Source organism: Conger conger, chromosome 1 (genome assembly GCF_963514075.1).
Source record: "Conger conger chromosome 1, fConCon1.1, whole genome shotgun sequence".
Classification (NCBI taxonomy): domain Eukaryota; kingdom Metazoa; phylum Chordata; class Actinopteri; order Anguilliformes; family Congridae; genus Conger; species Conger conger.
In genome coordinates, this window is record NC_083760.1 from 27008638 (window position 1) to 27025547 (window position 16910).

Genomic DNA, 16910 nt, shown 5'->3' on the forward strand with positions numbered 1-16910 from the left:
AGCAGTAGCAGAAAATCCAGGCGGGCGTAACACTCTCCCTTGGAAATGGTCTGGAAAATGAAATTAAAGAGATGATTTTTTTCCAAATTTTGAATATAAAAAATTGCCTCACAGCAAGGAGGTCCTGGGTTCGAATCCCCATCGGCCGGGGCCTCTCTGTGCGGAGTTTGCATGTTCTCCCCGTGTCTGCGTGGGTTTCCTCCGGGTACTCCGGTTTCCTCCCACAGTCCAAAGACATGCAGGTTAGGCTGATTGGAGAGTCTAAATTGCCCGTAGGTATGAGTGTGTGTGTGAGTGAATGGTGTGTGTGCCCTGTGATGGACTGGCGACCTGTCCAGGGTGTATTCCTGCCTTTCGCCCAATGTATGCTGGGATAGGCTCCAGCCCCCCTGCGACCCTTTTCAGGATAAGCGGGTTCAGATAATGGATGGATGGATGGAATATAAAAAATTGTTGTATCTATGTCAGATGGCGTGCTTTGGTCTGAAATACCTTCCTGACCATCTAAATGAACCATATTTCTGTTTAACAAAATAAATAAAAGTGACTGCCCCCAACATGAATCCTTCAGAAATTTGTGGGAGAAATACTATTCAGAACATAACAGGTTTGCGTTTGCACAGCAATTTGTGTGTCACTTCCGTTGTCTCCTTTCATATGTTTATTGAGAGGCTCTTTCATGACCCTGCAAGTGTAATGCCATTTCACAGTGTGGTAGAGTGCCTCAAAGTGACATGCTCAGTTTCAGTGATCTGAAGAGCGACAGATTCAAGATGACGTCAGACCTAAAGTGCTTAATCATTGCTCTTTGAGTGGTCAGGCAAGGAGAGAGAGCCCTTTCCACAAAACATCCTTTCCTCGCTGTCAGTTTTATAGATGTGACAGGATAAACCCAACATAGCATTGTAAACTCTTTTAGTCACCCCAGTCACTAACTCTTTAGCTCTTCAGTGTGAGTAATACTCCTGAACTGCCTACCATTATTCACTTTGAGAAAAGCACACTTTGTTATTCTCCAACTCGCTGTCTTCCCACAAGAAAAGGGAGATATTGCCCTTCTTTTACAATTATACCTTTTCATTATACAGATGACACGCACACAGTCAGTATTTCTTTAATGGAGGAAAATAATGAATTTTTAATGTAACAAAAACACTGTATTCTGCATCAAAATATATCAATCATCTGTGGATTTCTGTGCGAGCTCTAAATCAGTCCAGACTGTAGTTCCATAAAATGAAAGTCAATGCATTACATACTTGCTTGCATTTAATTGAAGTTTTATATAGCGCCATGATAAAAACATCACGTTATTTATATGCTTTAAATCATTTATTGTATGTTTTGTGTATTCTTTGTGTATCGGACTGTTCTGGATGCAAAACCCTAATGAGTAACCAGTCCTCATCCAAAGATGACCGTCTTCAGCCCGTTTCACCTCAGACCTCACATCCGTGAATAAAATCCAGATTTCCTCACAATTGCCTTATCCACTTCCTTCAGTGAGCGACACCCTTTTAAAGAATTAAAGAAAAAACAGTGTTTAGTGCAGCTCTAGCCTACATAAATCCCTGTACATAGGCATTTATTGAAGAGATACAATAGGATTATCTGCAAAATAAATTCAGGAAAAGTATACAAAAAAAAAAAAAAGGATATTGTATCAGCCTTGTGAAACCCTTGAGGCTTTGTGTGTATATCTAACTAAACTATTTCATTGTGTTTCCTTTAACTTAATCAGAACATAAATAATTAATTTGTGGAATAAGCAGCTATGGTTCTTCGTCCATAACATACGCCGAATCCCTCATCTCCTGACAGAGAATGCCACCCAGCTCCTAGTCCAGGCGCTTGTCAACTCCCGTCTGGATTACTGCAACTCCCTCCTGGCTAGTCTCCCAGCTTGTGCCATCAAGCCCCTCCAGCTGGTCCAGAATGCTGCAGCCCGCCTGACCACCAGTCAACCCAGGTCGGCTCATGTCACCCCACTCCTCATTGCCCTCCACTGGCTGCCTATTGCTGCACACATTCGCTTCAAGGCACTAGTGTGTGCATTCCAGGCTGCTAAGGGAATTGTCCCACTATACATCCAAACTTTAATTGCTCCCTACACCCCAGCAAGACCACTCCGGTCTGCCAGCTCTAATCGTCTTGTGGTCCCCTCATTAAGAGCACCAGGTGGACAAGCTGCACGTTCACGCCTGTTCTCTGTTCTGGTTCCTCAGTGGTGGAATGACTTGTCAGGACAGCAGAATCCCTCCCCATATTTTGACACAGACTGAAAACACACCTTATCGGACTGTACCCCGCCCCCCCCCCCCCCCCCCCCATGCATGTTTTGCTATTAATAGATTAATATTAATTAATATAAATCGCTTTGGATAAAAAGCATCTGCTAAATTACCAAAATGTTATATATGGGTGGAAAATAAAATTTTGAAAAAAATCCTCAAGGAACAAATAATAATGTTTCACAGGGAAATATCCCAGTTCACTGCTGGATAACCAATCAATCCTTCAATCCTTGCCTGTGAAAACAGTCCTTGAAATCACCAGGTGGTCCGTCATAAGTAGTAAATGAGACAGCAGTGATGGTGGACTCAGTCTTACCTGCAAGAGCCAGTGCCAGATGGAGCTCATCTCTCAGCATCTCGAGGACGTCAGTGACACCCTTGTCACCCTGGCAACAAAGGAAATCATACAGTCATGCAACCTCTGCTTTAATTTTCTAAAATAACCACATTACATACAGCACAGTCCGTAAGTATTTGAACAGTGACACAATTTACATTGTTTTGGGTCTGTGCCCTGGTTTTTAAGATTAATCAATTAATAAGAGGTTAAATGGCAGACTGTCACCTTTAATTTGAAGGTATTAACATCCATATAATCCATGTAGGAATTACATCCCTTTTTATACATAGTCCCTCCATTTTAGGGGACCAAATGTAATCGGACAGTCGGCTTCACAGCCATTTCTCAGGTGTATTCAATCACTTGGAGCAGATAAGAATCTAGTCTAGATTTTAGGTTTTTGATTGCCTTTGGAGTGTTATTGGTGTTTGTCAATAGGAGGACAGTGTTGTGTCATTGAAAGTCAAGGAAGACATTATGAGGCTGAGAAATAATAATAATAAAAAAAACAGTCAGAAATATAGGTCAAACGTTAGGCTTAACGAAAAAAACGGAACAGTTTGGAATATTATTAAGAAGGAAGACAGCACTTATATATGTTTGGGATCACTGACTTGCAGTGGGATGAAGCACAGTCCAATGAGTTTGGAGGAATTTGACTGAACTTGAGCCATACATGTCCAAACTATAACACCACAACCACCATGTTTCATAGATAGGGGGGGGGGGGGGTTTGGTTCTTAAACAGTTCCACATTCCTTTCTTGCCATCACTCTAATACCATATTGGTCTCATCTATCCATAAGACCAGAACTCTGCAGGCTCTTTTAGGTACTACTTAGCAAACTGTAAGCTGATCATCCAGATTTGCAAGCAACTAGTGGTTTGCATCTTGCAGTGCAGCCTCTGTAGATCTGTTTGTGAAATCCCCTGTCAAGAGTAAGCAAAGATAACATGTACTTTATTGAACCCCATGGGATAATTTGTCCTCTGTATTTGAACCATCCTAGTTACGACGGAGCAGTGGGCAGCCACAGTTAAGAGTCCTGTGCCTTGGTCAAGGGCAATGGCAGGAGTGTACCTAACCTGACATGCATGTCTGAGTGTGGGTAGACTGGAGTAAACCCACACAAACATGGGGAGAGCATCCACGCAGAGAGGATCTGGCTGGCCGGGAATCAAAACCAGGAATTCCTTGCGAGGCAAATCTGTCAGACAGGTGTTTAGGGGTTTTTCTTCATGGTGGTGAGAATTATTTGGTCAACAACTGAAGAGGTTTTCCTTGCCTTACCAGTCCTTTTGCATTTACTGAGCTCACCAGTGCTCTCTCTTCTTAATGATGCTTCAAAAAGTCGACTTTGGTAAGCCTATTATTTGCACAACTCCAAACACCAATAACATACTCCAAAGGCAATAGAAAGCTTAGAATAGAATTAAGACTAGATACTGATACTTTCTTATACCTTCACAAAGGAAGCAACTGAATACACACTGACTAAACTAAACTGTCCAATTACATTTGGTCCCTTAAAATGGGGGGACTATGTATAAAAGGGATGCAATTCTAACACGGATAGCCTGATATTGATGTAAATACCCTTGAATTAAAGGTGACAGTCTGCATTTTAACCTTATATTCCAGGTTCAATTTCAAATTCAATTTGCTGGAGTACAGAGCCGAAAGAACATACATTTGTGAGCTGAGAATTAGACGGTTATATTTGTGTTCTGAGTCGTTTTGAGATATTGAGCTTCACAGATTCCCAGAAGTTAATGGATATTTTGTATTTTTTCACACTTTTGAACAGTATTATTGTATCAAACATCACACATGTATTGTGAAGTACACATGTATACCTATAAACAACATATTTATGACGCAAACTCATTTTGGTCAAAAATGTCAGTTAGAACCTTATCATTCTCAGCTCATGAGTTGTGGAACTTTCCAAATACTTAAGGACTGCAGTGTATGTGTCTTATAATGGAATTTGTTTCCCATGGGCCATTGGTATATCCCAAAGTCCAAATTATAATAACTGGGTGATAACTATGGATACATTATAGGGCCACAACAGATATCACTGCTTAGATTTTTGCATTTTCAACCCTTGGGGCTTGTACCCTTGTACCCTCCAAAGCTCACCCCACAGGTGAGGCCCCACAGGATGGGTCGTCCAACAAACACAGCCCTCGCTCCCAGGGCCAGGGCTTTCAGGATGTCGGTCCCTCTGCGCACACCTCCATCCAGGAACACCTCCACCTTGCCTTCTACCGCCTCCACTATCTGTGGGAGCACGTCGATCTGTACACATGCACACAGATCGTTATTACAGAGAAGAGGGATGAGAACACGGACAAAAGATCAGAACCTAGAGCAGGAATTAGAACACAGGGATTAGAACACAGACCATGGATCAGAACCCAGGGATTAGAACACAGACCATGGATCAGAAGCTAGAGAAGAAGTTAAAACACAGGGATTAGAACACAGACCATGGATCACAGGGATTAGAACACAGCCTATGGAGCACAACTCAAAGCAGGAATTTATCACACAGATATGAGAAGGCCATTAGACAAACCAGGGATTAGAGTACAGAACAGGGTTCGATACGCATTTGAACACTTTGGGATTCAAACACTTACGGTGGCCGGAACAGAATCCAGCTGTCGCGCTCCGTGATTAGACACCAGAATCCCATCGACACCATATTGAAGGGCCAGCCTTGCATCTTCAGCTGAGGAAGAAAGAGCAAGCTTTTTGAAGAATAACAGCAATATTCAGCACTAAAATAACTAACTGTGGCTAACTTCATCAGGTATGGCAAGTTAAAAAGCATTACACTGTTATGAGCAGTTTTTACTGTGGTTGTGAAGCCAAAAAGAAGTCTGTGCTTTTTCCACTGTAGTGTGATCAGAAGAGAAATCGGTGTTAAATCGAGCTGAAGCTTCCTCTTCGTTCCACTGATCCGTGGAAATGGCGCTTTTACGACGGACTCTGGCTGTGCCTGAACTCGGCTGCACATTCGTCATCAAAGGAGCTCAGTCAGGGACTGAAAGAGAGAGGAACTCCACAGTTGGAATAGACGCCTTTCTTGGCAGACTTTCCCGGTGGAATAAATCACATGTAATAAGGTTTTTTGGACACACATACATGTTTATTTACACTGAGTGAAGTTATTTCTAAAAGTCTCTCTCTAGGTGGATGACTCCACCCTTCTGTTTCTCTTTCAGCTCTAAAACTTATGCTATAAAACTAACTCCAGGAGATAAAATAAGGCCTTGGGCAGCTAAATGGGTCTCTGTTGCTGAATGTGAATTTACAAATTTCATTTGTAACACCAGTAGTTGCCCCAGGCTCCTTGGGGCTATTCAAAAACATGCCATATTTACACTAACATCCGGTCTCAAATGTTGCTATATCTGGTAAAATGACTGGCAGACATTATACAAAGTTATGAATGAAACCATCAATGTATCTGTGAGTGAATGAGCAGCTATACAGGGAGCGTTTTTGTCTTGCGAATAAAAATTCTGAACCTTAGTCTGTCCTTGTATTTCAGTTGGGGAAGTTTGGTTGGGTGCCATTTTAAACCCACCTGACCGCTAACAGGGCAAGGCAAATTTTGATGCTGATGTCTCCTATAGCATCGGTGCTGATTAATAAAATCATAGTTATATGACGAATCATGTAGTGTTTTAAGTAAAATAACAATGTTAGAATTCACTCCACATCCATCATATCGGTTAGTACTGTTTCTGAACCCAAATATCCTATCGAGAAAAGTGCAGATAATGCAAAGCGGATATTCTTCTTGCCGAATTTGCACATTTACACTCACTCAGCACTTTATTAGGTAAATGGTAAGTGGTAAATGGTTGGCATTTATATAGTGCCTTTATCCAAAGTGCTGTACAATTGATGCTTCTCATTCACCCATTCACACACACTCACACACCAATGTCTGGCACCAACAATTATTCCACAGTCAAAGTCACTTAGATCACATTTCTTCCCCATTCTGACATTTGGTCTGAAAAACAACTGAACCTCTTGACCACATCTGCATGCTTTTATGCATTTAGCAGCTGCCACATGATTGGCTGTAAGCCTTGAATGGAACAATGGTATATTGTTGTGCAAAGTAATATACAGGTTTGAATTTCACAAAAATGATGGTCCTCGATGGCCGAGAACTGCAGGTTTTCTACCCTCCCTTTACCTGGGTGTGAAGACTAATAGCCTGCCTTACTGTTCTGAGCACCATAGGATGTGAGGTCATTCTCATATACACATAGAAATTCACCTGTCAGTATTCCTTTCAGCACCACAGGAAGTGAAGTAATCTTTTTCAGCCAGGCAATGTCCTTCCATTGAAGTGTGGGGTCTATGGCCTCAGCCACGTATACAGCCAGGCCACTGTCCGCACCGTACCCCTCCTCAACGGAGAATGCGAGGTCTGGGGAATCAAAATTAGCCATCCTGAAACAGAACCAGCACACTCAAATTAGTCAAATGCTGTATGTGTCTGAGGCTTGGGTAATCAAAGCTCATCAAAGGACTCCTCTTAAGTCCTACTTGGCCCTGACCAAAGAGCAGAGACACTGTTTAGTCCATATCTTTCCTCTGTAATGACACTGCTATCAAGAACATGACAGAATCCATGGTAATAGATTATAAACTACAGGGAGATGAATATATGATGACACTCATAGACTCACAGACAGACTTCTGAGAGTAACAAACAGCTCACAAAAATAAGAAGCATGGAGCAACATCTGTCCAAAACTGATGGTACACTCGATTCAACATAAAATTCACGATCAGCAGTTACTGTGAGCATTACTGATTTCTCATTCTTTGAATATTTTGTTACTAGAAACATTTGAATATGTTGCCAATTACACCCCAAGTTGCGATAAAGTTTGAAAAACTGAAAATATGCATTACTCTTAACTGTTTAAGATGTAATTGTTGTGTTGTTGGTCCTTGGGTTCATACCTGAGGTGCCTGGGGAGCATGAATCGGTTGCGCACGTCATTTCGGCGCCGGCCCAGGTAGGGTGTATCCACAGTGACAAAAATACCCGTGTAGCCAGCGCGCTCAGCCCGTCGGACCAGAGATAGGGTCAGGTTCCGGTCCTTGTAGATATAGAGCTGCATCCAGCGCACTCCGGTCGGGCCTGCCTCTGCCACCTCCTCTATGGTGGATGTAGCCCAGGAGCTGAGCATCATCCCCGTCCCTGCAGAACTGCATGCTGTGATACAGGAGGTCACAGGTTGCGAGACAAACCGCAGATTACGGACCAAAATGGCAATCCCTGGTAATGGTGGGCAGCAGCATTTAATGGATCACTGATGGCAGCTGATACCATCCTCACCTGCTTTCATGGATCTAAAATGGTTGCCGATTTTAGCATGAAAACAATACAGTTAGTGTAAAAATGAAACAGTGGCGAATCAATCAAGAAAAGATTGAAAACAGGTTAAGCAATGCAAGTTTAAGCAATGTTTTCTGTCTCATCAAATTTCAGCTCAACAGCTGCCACTGCATCACAAAAACCTATTATTTTCCAGGACCGACATTGGTCATTGTGTTTGATTTGCACTTTGTTGTACGTCGCTCTGGATAAGAGCATCTGCTAAATGCAATGTAATGTACTGTAATGTAATGTCATCCCAAGGAGTAAGACTAACCAGATATTCAGCAAATTTTTAAAAGCTATTGGACTCTGCTGATGATGAAATGTACCAACTGAAATGTATAAATTTCATTAATCTTGCAAATAGTCAGAAAGGGCCCATAGACAGAGGAGAATCTGTCCTCAGACACATCTACTCATGAATATTCACAAATTATAATACAGAACTGGAGGCTCCTGTTACCCACTGGAACCTGCTGTGTTAAGGAGGAAAACTGGAACCGACTATCTGTACAGTTTCTGTGTTTTGACTGCAGGGCCAGACTTGGAAAAACAGGCATGGTTCTGAAGTGATAAATCACCCATTTTTATTTAGGATTAAATCACATATTTGAACAGCTGTCACTGGTCAGAGGTGTGATTTAGCCTTGGACCCAGTTATAGCCATCAGTTCCAACACACTGACATGCCAAAGAGAAGATGCACAAGCTTCATCCTTCAGTCCCACAGCGCTACCATGTGGTAGCAGGCTAGACTGCAGCTATGTGAGAAATGGGTATACAGGAATGTGCTTCTCTATGAATGCAAAAGCTTTCATTATCCTCAGATTCTAAACTCACTTTCTCCTCATGAGCCAATGTCAATCAGCTAATTCATTACTATAGCCACATAATTAAAAAAATGTTGCATCAAACATTAAATGTTATAATTCCAAATCTAGTGTTTAATCTTATTTGAACCTTGTCCTGCATAATAGTGCTTAATGTTTATACTGTTGCTAGTCTGCACCATAACCAGTGACTTAGATATTTTAGGAGATGTCCTTATTTAGGAGCCCTACAGATTGCAGTTTAACTATATTAAAGTGCTAATGTGCTGATTTTTATAATATAATCCAGAGTAAAGCCATTGTAATTGAATCGTTTTAGAAGACATTCGCCAATTACTCCATTGCTTCAAATAAAAATGGCCGCATTTCACTTCACTTTCAAAGTCATGAACATTTGAGAGTTCTTACTGACCCCCATTCCAGAAAGCTTCAATACATATACAGTATGTATTTATTTTACCAAGCTAAAATGTGCAAAAAACTATGAGAACCAAATGCATTTAATAAATAATGGCTGTTTTTATATATTGTATGTTTTTCAATATGTGCCTATGCTTGGATGAACATACATATTCTGAAAGTACTGTATACTCACCGAGCACTTTATTAGGAACATTATTACATCTACTTATTCATGCAATTATCTAATCAGCCAATTGTGTGGCAGCAGTGGAATGCATACAATCATGTAGATACAGGTCAGGAGCTTCAGTTAATGTTCACATCTACCATCAGAATGGGGAAATTTTTGGATTTAAGTGATTTTGACCGTGGAATGATTGTTGGTGGGAGACGTACACTAGTCTCTAGAGTTTGCAAAGAATGGTGCAAAAAAACCAACAAATAAATCCAGTGAGCAGCAGTTTTACAGACAGACATGCCTTGTTAATGAGAGACATCAGGGGAGAATGGCCAGACTGGTCAAAACTGACAGGAAGGTGACAGTAAGGCAAATAACCACACATTACAACAGTGGTATGCAGACGAGCATCTCTGAACGCATCATAAATCTAAGTGGATAAGCTACAGCAGTAGAAGTCTAAAAAATAAGTCTAATAAATACCTAATAAAGTGCTCACTGAATGTATATTCTCTAAGTGTTAGCCCGAAATAACCTCCTCTTGAGCAAGTATTGTGTCGGAGGGCAAAGTCTATACCTGTTATCAGTGGTCAAAGTTCAAGCTGGCTGAACCAGTAACATCATATATTTCAAGCTAAATTTTGAAGCAGCAGGTTTATCTTTTTGGCAATATCCTATCTTCTACATTGAACACATGCAGACAGTAGACTATGCAAAAGCACATACAGGCTGCTCTGGCCACATATGGTGATGCAACCCCCATTAAGCAACTTTACAGTGGCAGAGATCACGAGCTGAACACCGACCCCGTTTAGAAGAGGTGAAGTGGGTTTAAATCAGTGCAAACAATACCTCTCATCGTGGCTATCTCTCCATCAGGATGGGCCATCTTCTGCATCGCGGTGGCTGCCACACACACAGGCATGCTGAGCCGCCGTCCCAGAACAGAGACGGACATGTCCACCTGGGAAACGTCCCGCAACACACGGGGGTAAAGCCTCCATCTTTAGGGCAGAGAGAACATTTGCATGTGGCCATCAAAGCTGAAGCTTTATATATTTTTCATGCTTTCTTCCCTTTTTCTCCCAAATTTTGAATTATGGAGAGTACAGGCAGGCATGTCTTCAGCTCAGATGCATGTAGATCTCCATAACTTCGCAGCACACTACAATTTTCAGGTTGGGTTCACACAGAAATTAATTCGAAGAAGAGAGCTCAGCAGAAGGACTTCCAACTGCCAAATGTATGGTTATTAGTGAACAATAACACACAGTACATGCAGCCAACTGAAATTATACCGTTCCTGGGTGATGCTAGAGCCGGTTGAGCATTGCCAGCCACAGTCAATGCTAAAATAATCTGGATTCAAGGACCATGAGACCCACACACAGTGGTCCTCTCTCCAGATCTTACAAAGCTGCAGGGTGTGCTGGCTTTTGTTGTTACTCTGCACTTAATTGATCAATGAAAGCAGTAAATTATACAGTTAACTCACCTCACCTGGTTTCTTGGGACTGAATTGGTTGCTGATATTAAGGGGAAAACAAAAACCAGCACGTCCTGTGGCTCTCCAGGTCCGGGAGTGAGGACCACTGCTGTAGAACATTGCCTTAACAGGATGAGCCACCCTAGTGTCTCAATAATATCTATAAAATCATAATCAAAAACTCCCAATGGTGGATTCATAAACGAAAAACCTATGGTTTCGATGGGTAAAAAATCTTGTGAATGTCCAATGGATTTAAAAACTAGGGCATGCAATTCAAACAACAACAGCAACATCAGCTAATAAAATCATTTTCTTTTAGTTATTTTCTTGAGAAAGGCTTTCGCTTACATGTTTTGTGATGGCTCCTTTACAAAATTTGAAAACAAAGATAAATAAATCAATACTTCAATTATTATTCAGTAATGATAATCATAATCTTGGAATCCATTTTAATTTACACTAGGGGAGTTCAGGCTGTGATGTTCAGAACATGATCCAAATCTATGCATTTCTTCTGTAATAGAGAATGTCAGCTTTAGCACAAATTATGATTTTAGCCTTAATGGTAAAACATAATGCACTAGGTTTTGTGTTTTGGTTTTTTTTACTAAAAAATGCACAGGTCAGCAGTAGCTTTTAAAAATGTTCTCAGGCAAAGCCCATGATATGAGTGCCTTAACTGATTTCCATTTGTACTAGCATTATGAATGTGAATTTGCATTACTAGAACACTTCTATTTCTCTGATTGGGCAACATATTTACACATCAAATGTTCAACATACAATCGACTGTGATAGAACTTATGTACATGTGGCCCCTACTAGGCTCATATAAACTCTGTTATACATTATTGTTCTGTACATATAGCGGAATCCATTGTATATTACAGCGGATATTGCAGCATTCCTAATATTTCATTGGTGACGAATAGATATTGCGTGTTAAAATAAGAATATATTATTTATAACGCACATTTACCACGTGCTGTGTTTACCGAAGGAATGAGTGCAAAGGGGGACAAATTCCACAACACAGTCCCAGATTGGTGTGTTTAAACGACAATCTCCCATGTCTTTCCATGTCACATATAATGCTTTTTTGTTCATTTGTATTTTGTTGCTTTATTCTAGTGAAATCCTTTGGTCGAGGATTACATTTCAATCACGGAACAATAGCCAACCAATTAACTTATTTTGGTTTCAGTTAGTGCTGAATATTAGAAAAAAATGTCTATAGACTAAAACTTTGAAAAGTTATGTGATCATTCTCCATGTAAACTTACCTGGAAAACGCGGCTACGTTATCTGCTAGTGTCTCTTGTTCGTCGGCTCCAGAGAAATAATAGTCAAACACTGCTTTTGGGAGTATTTGCTTCGCTTCTCGCTCATAGTCGCTGACACTCACGAATTTCTCTGACATGTTTCTGCACGGTAACAGGTAAACTACAGACTTAAACAACTTTGCACAGAGAAGACAAGGTACCTATAAATTATTAACATTTTTTAAGGTGGCTTTGGGAACCTTTTGGCCTATTTCTTTTTACCTAAAAAAAAACAACAGCATTCCTCAATCGTGAACATAGCCTGAGGACATTTCCCTGTTGCCTGCTGGATTACCCACTGACGGCACGAAATAGCCTAAATGGTCTGATTTCCGCTTCATTGAAGTTGATTCATCAAACATACTATTCAACGTTAAAACATCGTCGTGACTGCACAAAATACAAAATTCCATAAATATATAGTCTAGCCTAATCTGTAAAAAATAATAACATTTAATGATTATCACTACATCCTTTGGTGAATATGAATGTCGAACTTTTATTTTCTTTCTAGTAACTGAAAAGGGCGTCTGATGTTCAAAATGAATAAAATTTCATTTCTGTTCCTGAAACATACACACAAATGTTTTTAACCATGTAACACGCATGTGAAAGATACTATCTGCTATATTTTGTATATCCCAGTTAATAAATTGATGAGGACCAAACGCAGGCCGAGCAACAGTCACAACTGTAGTAAAGGAAGCTCTGCAACTAACCACCTCAGGTCCGACAGCGGCGTGGATTTCAGCACTGGAAGTCACTTTACTGTTCAATTTCACGAAATCTACACCACGCAGAAAAATGGAATGAAAGTTTGGCGATCTAAAAAGAGCTGAAGAAGGTAACAAATAACAATACTTTATTGTACTGGGCTTACTGGGACTATTTGAATTTATTCTAAAGAAGCTGCCGAGCTGGTTCAGCTTCTCACACGGATATACACGTCGGTAGAAACACTCTCTACGTTGTGAATTTTTTTATGGCAATGTATCCCCATTGCAAAAACACATTGTAATAGCAGCCCTGTAACTTTTTCAGATCTCGCTTCACTTAACGATTTACTCTGGTAAGGAAAATGTAATATTTTAAGTGGTGGAAATGTCATAGCTACGTCACATTTCGAGAATAAAGAATTATAAAAATCTAAGTTGTGATTCTAGATTAGAAATTACAATTAAATTACAATGCTCGGTCCTATGATAGATGCCAGCATTACCTGCGAAGCTGCTAAAGCTTTAAGGAGACAAATAATTTCATGCGTCATTTAGGGCAGTGGTTTCCCACCTCCATCCTGGAGACCCCCTGCCTTATTTAACAGATCACAATAAAGACGGAGGTGAATCAATGGCCTCCTAATTGGTGAAAGTGTGGACACACGGCCACTAAAACTAACAATTTGGTAGATCATGAAGAATTCAAAGGAAATGATAACAAGCCAAACCTGCATTGTGAACAAACTGAAGCATATTGAACAACCTAATTAGCCTATTAATTAATCCTTACATTTTATCAGTTTAAAATTGTACCATTCTTATGATTAATATAGCACATTAAGTACGACAATTTGAATATTGGATTGTATTCTTCAAGTCTTACGTCGGCTATTTCTGACATAATGGCTTAAGAGGTTAATAATTAATAATTCCTCTAAACATGAACAGAACCTTTTAACAGCTTGTTGGGATTGCAACAATTGAGGTTGGAACAAAAAACCAGCGTACACAGGGGGTCCCCTGGTGACATTTATGTTTTTATTGAATGAATGTATGATTTTGGTTGGTTTCACTGAAAAATTCCACTGTAGCTTTGAATTTTAAAATAGACTGACTTGCTGATGACTAGCTAGTGTTGACAGCGGATGGAACAAGCAAACTAGCTTGTACGTGGTTAGACAATTTGAGAACTTATAATATTCAGCTTGCTATGTTTGACAGAACTGATTTCACCAACTAGATAGCAAGTTAGATTTAACATTCATTGAACTGGGTAGTTTGCTCAATTTATTTATTTTGAAGAGATAGAGAACATATAATGTCACAAGAAGGTCAAGAAAACTACACACCGTTGGACAGTGAAAATTGAGGTCACTGCTATTGGTGGCAGTAAGGTAATCCTGTGTGGCTGCAAGCTTCTTCAGCTGTGCATATAGGATAAATGACTGAAAACCAAACTCAATGTGCATTTTTAGTCTTCAGGTACATCTCCAAAAATTTGAATATCGCACCTTTAAAAAAAGGTATCTCAAGACATTACAATATTACATAAGACCAATAAAAAAAAAGGATTATAATACATAAATGTCAACCTTCTGAAAAGTATGTTCATTTATGCACTCAATTCTTGGGCAGGGCTCCTTTTGCACAAATTACTGCATCAATGCGTTGTGGCATGGAGGCAACCAGCCTGTGGCACTGCTGCAGTGATATGGAAGCCCAGGTTGCTGTATTGTATTGTATTGTTGTCTGGTGTCTTATCATCCTCTTGACAATACCCCTTAGATTTTCTATGGGGTTCAGGTCAAGCAAGTTGGCTGGCCAATCAAGCACAGTAATACCATGGTCAGCCAACTAGTTACTAGTAGTTTTGGCACTGTGGGCATGTGCCAAGTCCTGCTGGAAAAGGAAATCAGCATCTCCATAAAGCTTGTCAGCAGACGGAAGCATGAAGTGAGCTAAAATCTCCTGGTAGATGGCTGCATTGACTCTGGACTTGATAAAACACAGTGGACCAACACCAGCAGGTGACATGACACCCCAAATCATTACTGACTCTGGAAACTTCACACTGGACTTCAAGCAACCTGGATTCTGTGCCTCTCCATTCTTCCTCCAGACTCTGGAACCTTGATTTACAAATGAAATGTAATATTTACTTTCATCTGAAAAGAGGACTTTGGACCACTGAGCAACGGTCCAGTTTTCTCCTTAGCCCAGGTTCTGACATTGTCTCTGGTTCAGGAGTGGCTTGACACTAGGAATGCAACACTTCCTGGACATGTTTGTGCTTGGTAGCTCTTGATGCACTGACTCCAGCCTCAGTCCAGTCCTTGTGAAGCTCCCCCAAGTTCTTGAATCGGCTTTGCTTGACAATCCTCTCAAGGCTGCTGTCATCCCTGTTGCTTGTTCACCTTTTCCAACCACACTTTTCCCTTCCAGTCAACTTTCCATGAATATGCTTTGATACAGCACACTGCGAACAGCCAGCTCTTTCAGCAATGACCTCCTTGTGGAGGGTGTCATTGACTGTCAAGTCAGCAGTCTTCCCCATGATTGCCCGACCAAGTATTGCGTGCATAAATTAACATACTTTTCAGAAGGTCGACATTTCTGTATTATAAATCCTTTTTTTGATTGGTCTTATGTAATATTCTAATATTGAGATACTGGATTTTTGCCGTAATCATCAAGATTAAAACAAAAAAAAGCTTGAAATATTGAACTTTATGTGTAATGAATCTAGAATATATGAAAGTTTCAGTTTTTGAATAAAATAATGGAAAACTTTTCCATGATATTCAAATTTTTTGAGATGCACCTGTATAGTAGCAAATTATGTCTTATTCCCTTACAGGTAGCTGTAGAAAAAAGCTTGGCTTCATGTTATGGTCCTTGATATGCTCAGGATTAAGCTAAAATTTCTGTCAGGCAGTGGGCAAATATGAAGTAATATTTAAATAAATTATATGTAGCGATACGGATGTACTTAAAGTAACTGTATGGCTTTTGCTTCTTTCTGTTGCCAGGTTAACTAAATATGGCGATGTCATTTACAGGATACTTGTCAGGTTCTGTGTTTTTCTGTATCTGTTTTGTCTAAGTTCTAAGCATTTTTGTTCCTTGTTGCCCTCTGTGACCATGGTAGTCTGTTTCCTGCTCCATTCACCTTCATGCATTTGTTTCAGTTGTGTCCAATTTCATGTCTCCGACTCCCCACTCCTTATATGTGCTTCCTTCCTGTCTACTGTCATTAATTCCACCTATTTAGAGCTTGTTAGTAGTGTATTTATACCTGTTATTTTCAGTTTCTTGTTGCTAGTTCGTCTTTCTGTTCCCTTCCCCGGTTCTAACTTCCTCTTCCCCGTGCCTGTGCCCTGGTTTGCTCTGTTTAGGATTTTTCTGGTTTTGATCTCTGCCTGGTTTTGCACTCTGTTTTGGATTTTTGGATTTGTACCTTTGCTTGTCTTTCTTCTTGGTTTCTGACCTCTGCCTGTTTCCCAGATTATGCTCTGCCTGCCCTGCATGCACCTGTCTGTTAGGGTTCCGACCATTGCCTGTTTTTGGAGTACGTTTTGGATCTTCCCTTTGCCATTAAAGCCTGCCTTATTCACGTTATCCCAGAGTCTGTGATTGGTTCCTCTGTCCCAAACCTTGACAATACTAGATTGAGCCTACGCAGCATATTGAAATTAATGTGGCCGTGTTGTGGCATTGCATTGCGCTTTTTATTCAGGACAGAAATAGTTACATTAAGATACATTTCTATTATCTGCAGCCTACTGCTGGAGCCTAATGTGTATTGCAGTTTCTCTCAATTGCTTTGGCCCAATTGTCGAATGACAATTCACCTTCTCAAAACAATATGTGAAAAATTCATAACATCACTTGTTCACAGCAGAACACCATTTCTT

General features: G+C 40.4%; 1 protein-coding gene across 6 annotated transcripts; it reads right to left on the bottom strand.

Annotated features, from left to right (window-relative positions):
* Positions 1-1100: 1100 nt before the first annotated feature.
* hao1 (hydroxyacid oxidase (glycolate oxidase) 1) lies at positions 1101-13630 on the bottom strand. Of its 6 annotated transcripts, none has more exons than XM_061257421.1 (9): positions 13500-13630; positions 12242-12382; positions 10322-10473; positions 7640-7895; positions 6945-7120; positions 5284-5375; positions 4781-4939; positions 2611-2680; positions 1101-1514 (listed from the first exon to the last, which is right to left on the bottom strand). In XM_061257421.1, exons 2-9 carry the CDS (start codon positions 12376-12378, stop codon positions 1447-1449), a joined length of 1110 nt encoding a protein of 369 aa, XP_061113405.1. In that variant the 5' UTR covers positions 12379-12382; positions 13500-13630; the 3' UTR covers positions 1101-1446. The 6 variants fall into 6 exon arrangements, with proteins under 6 accessions (XP_061113405.1, XP_061113386.1, XP_061113409.1 ...); XM_061257402.1 differs by having other exon boundaries at positions 12242-12401; positions 13500-13517; XM_061257425.1 differs by lacking the exon at positions 13500-13630 and adding an exon at positions 13003-13164.
* Between the last annotated feature and the right edge of the window lie 3280 nt (positions 13631-16910).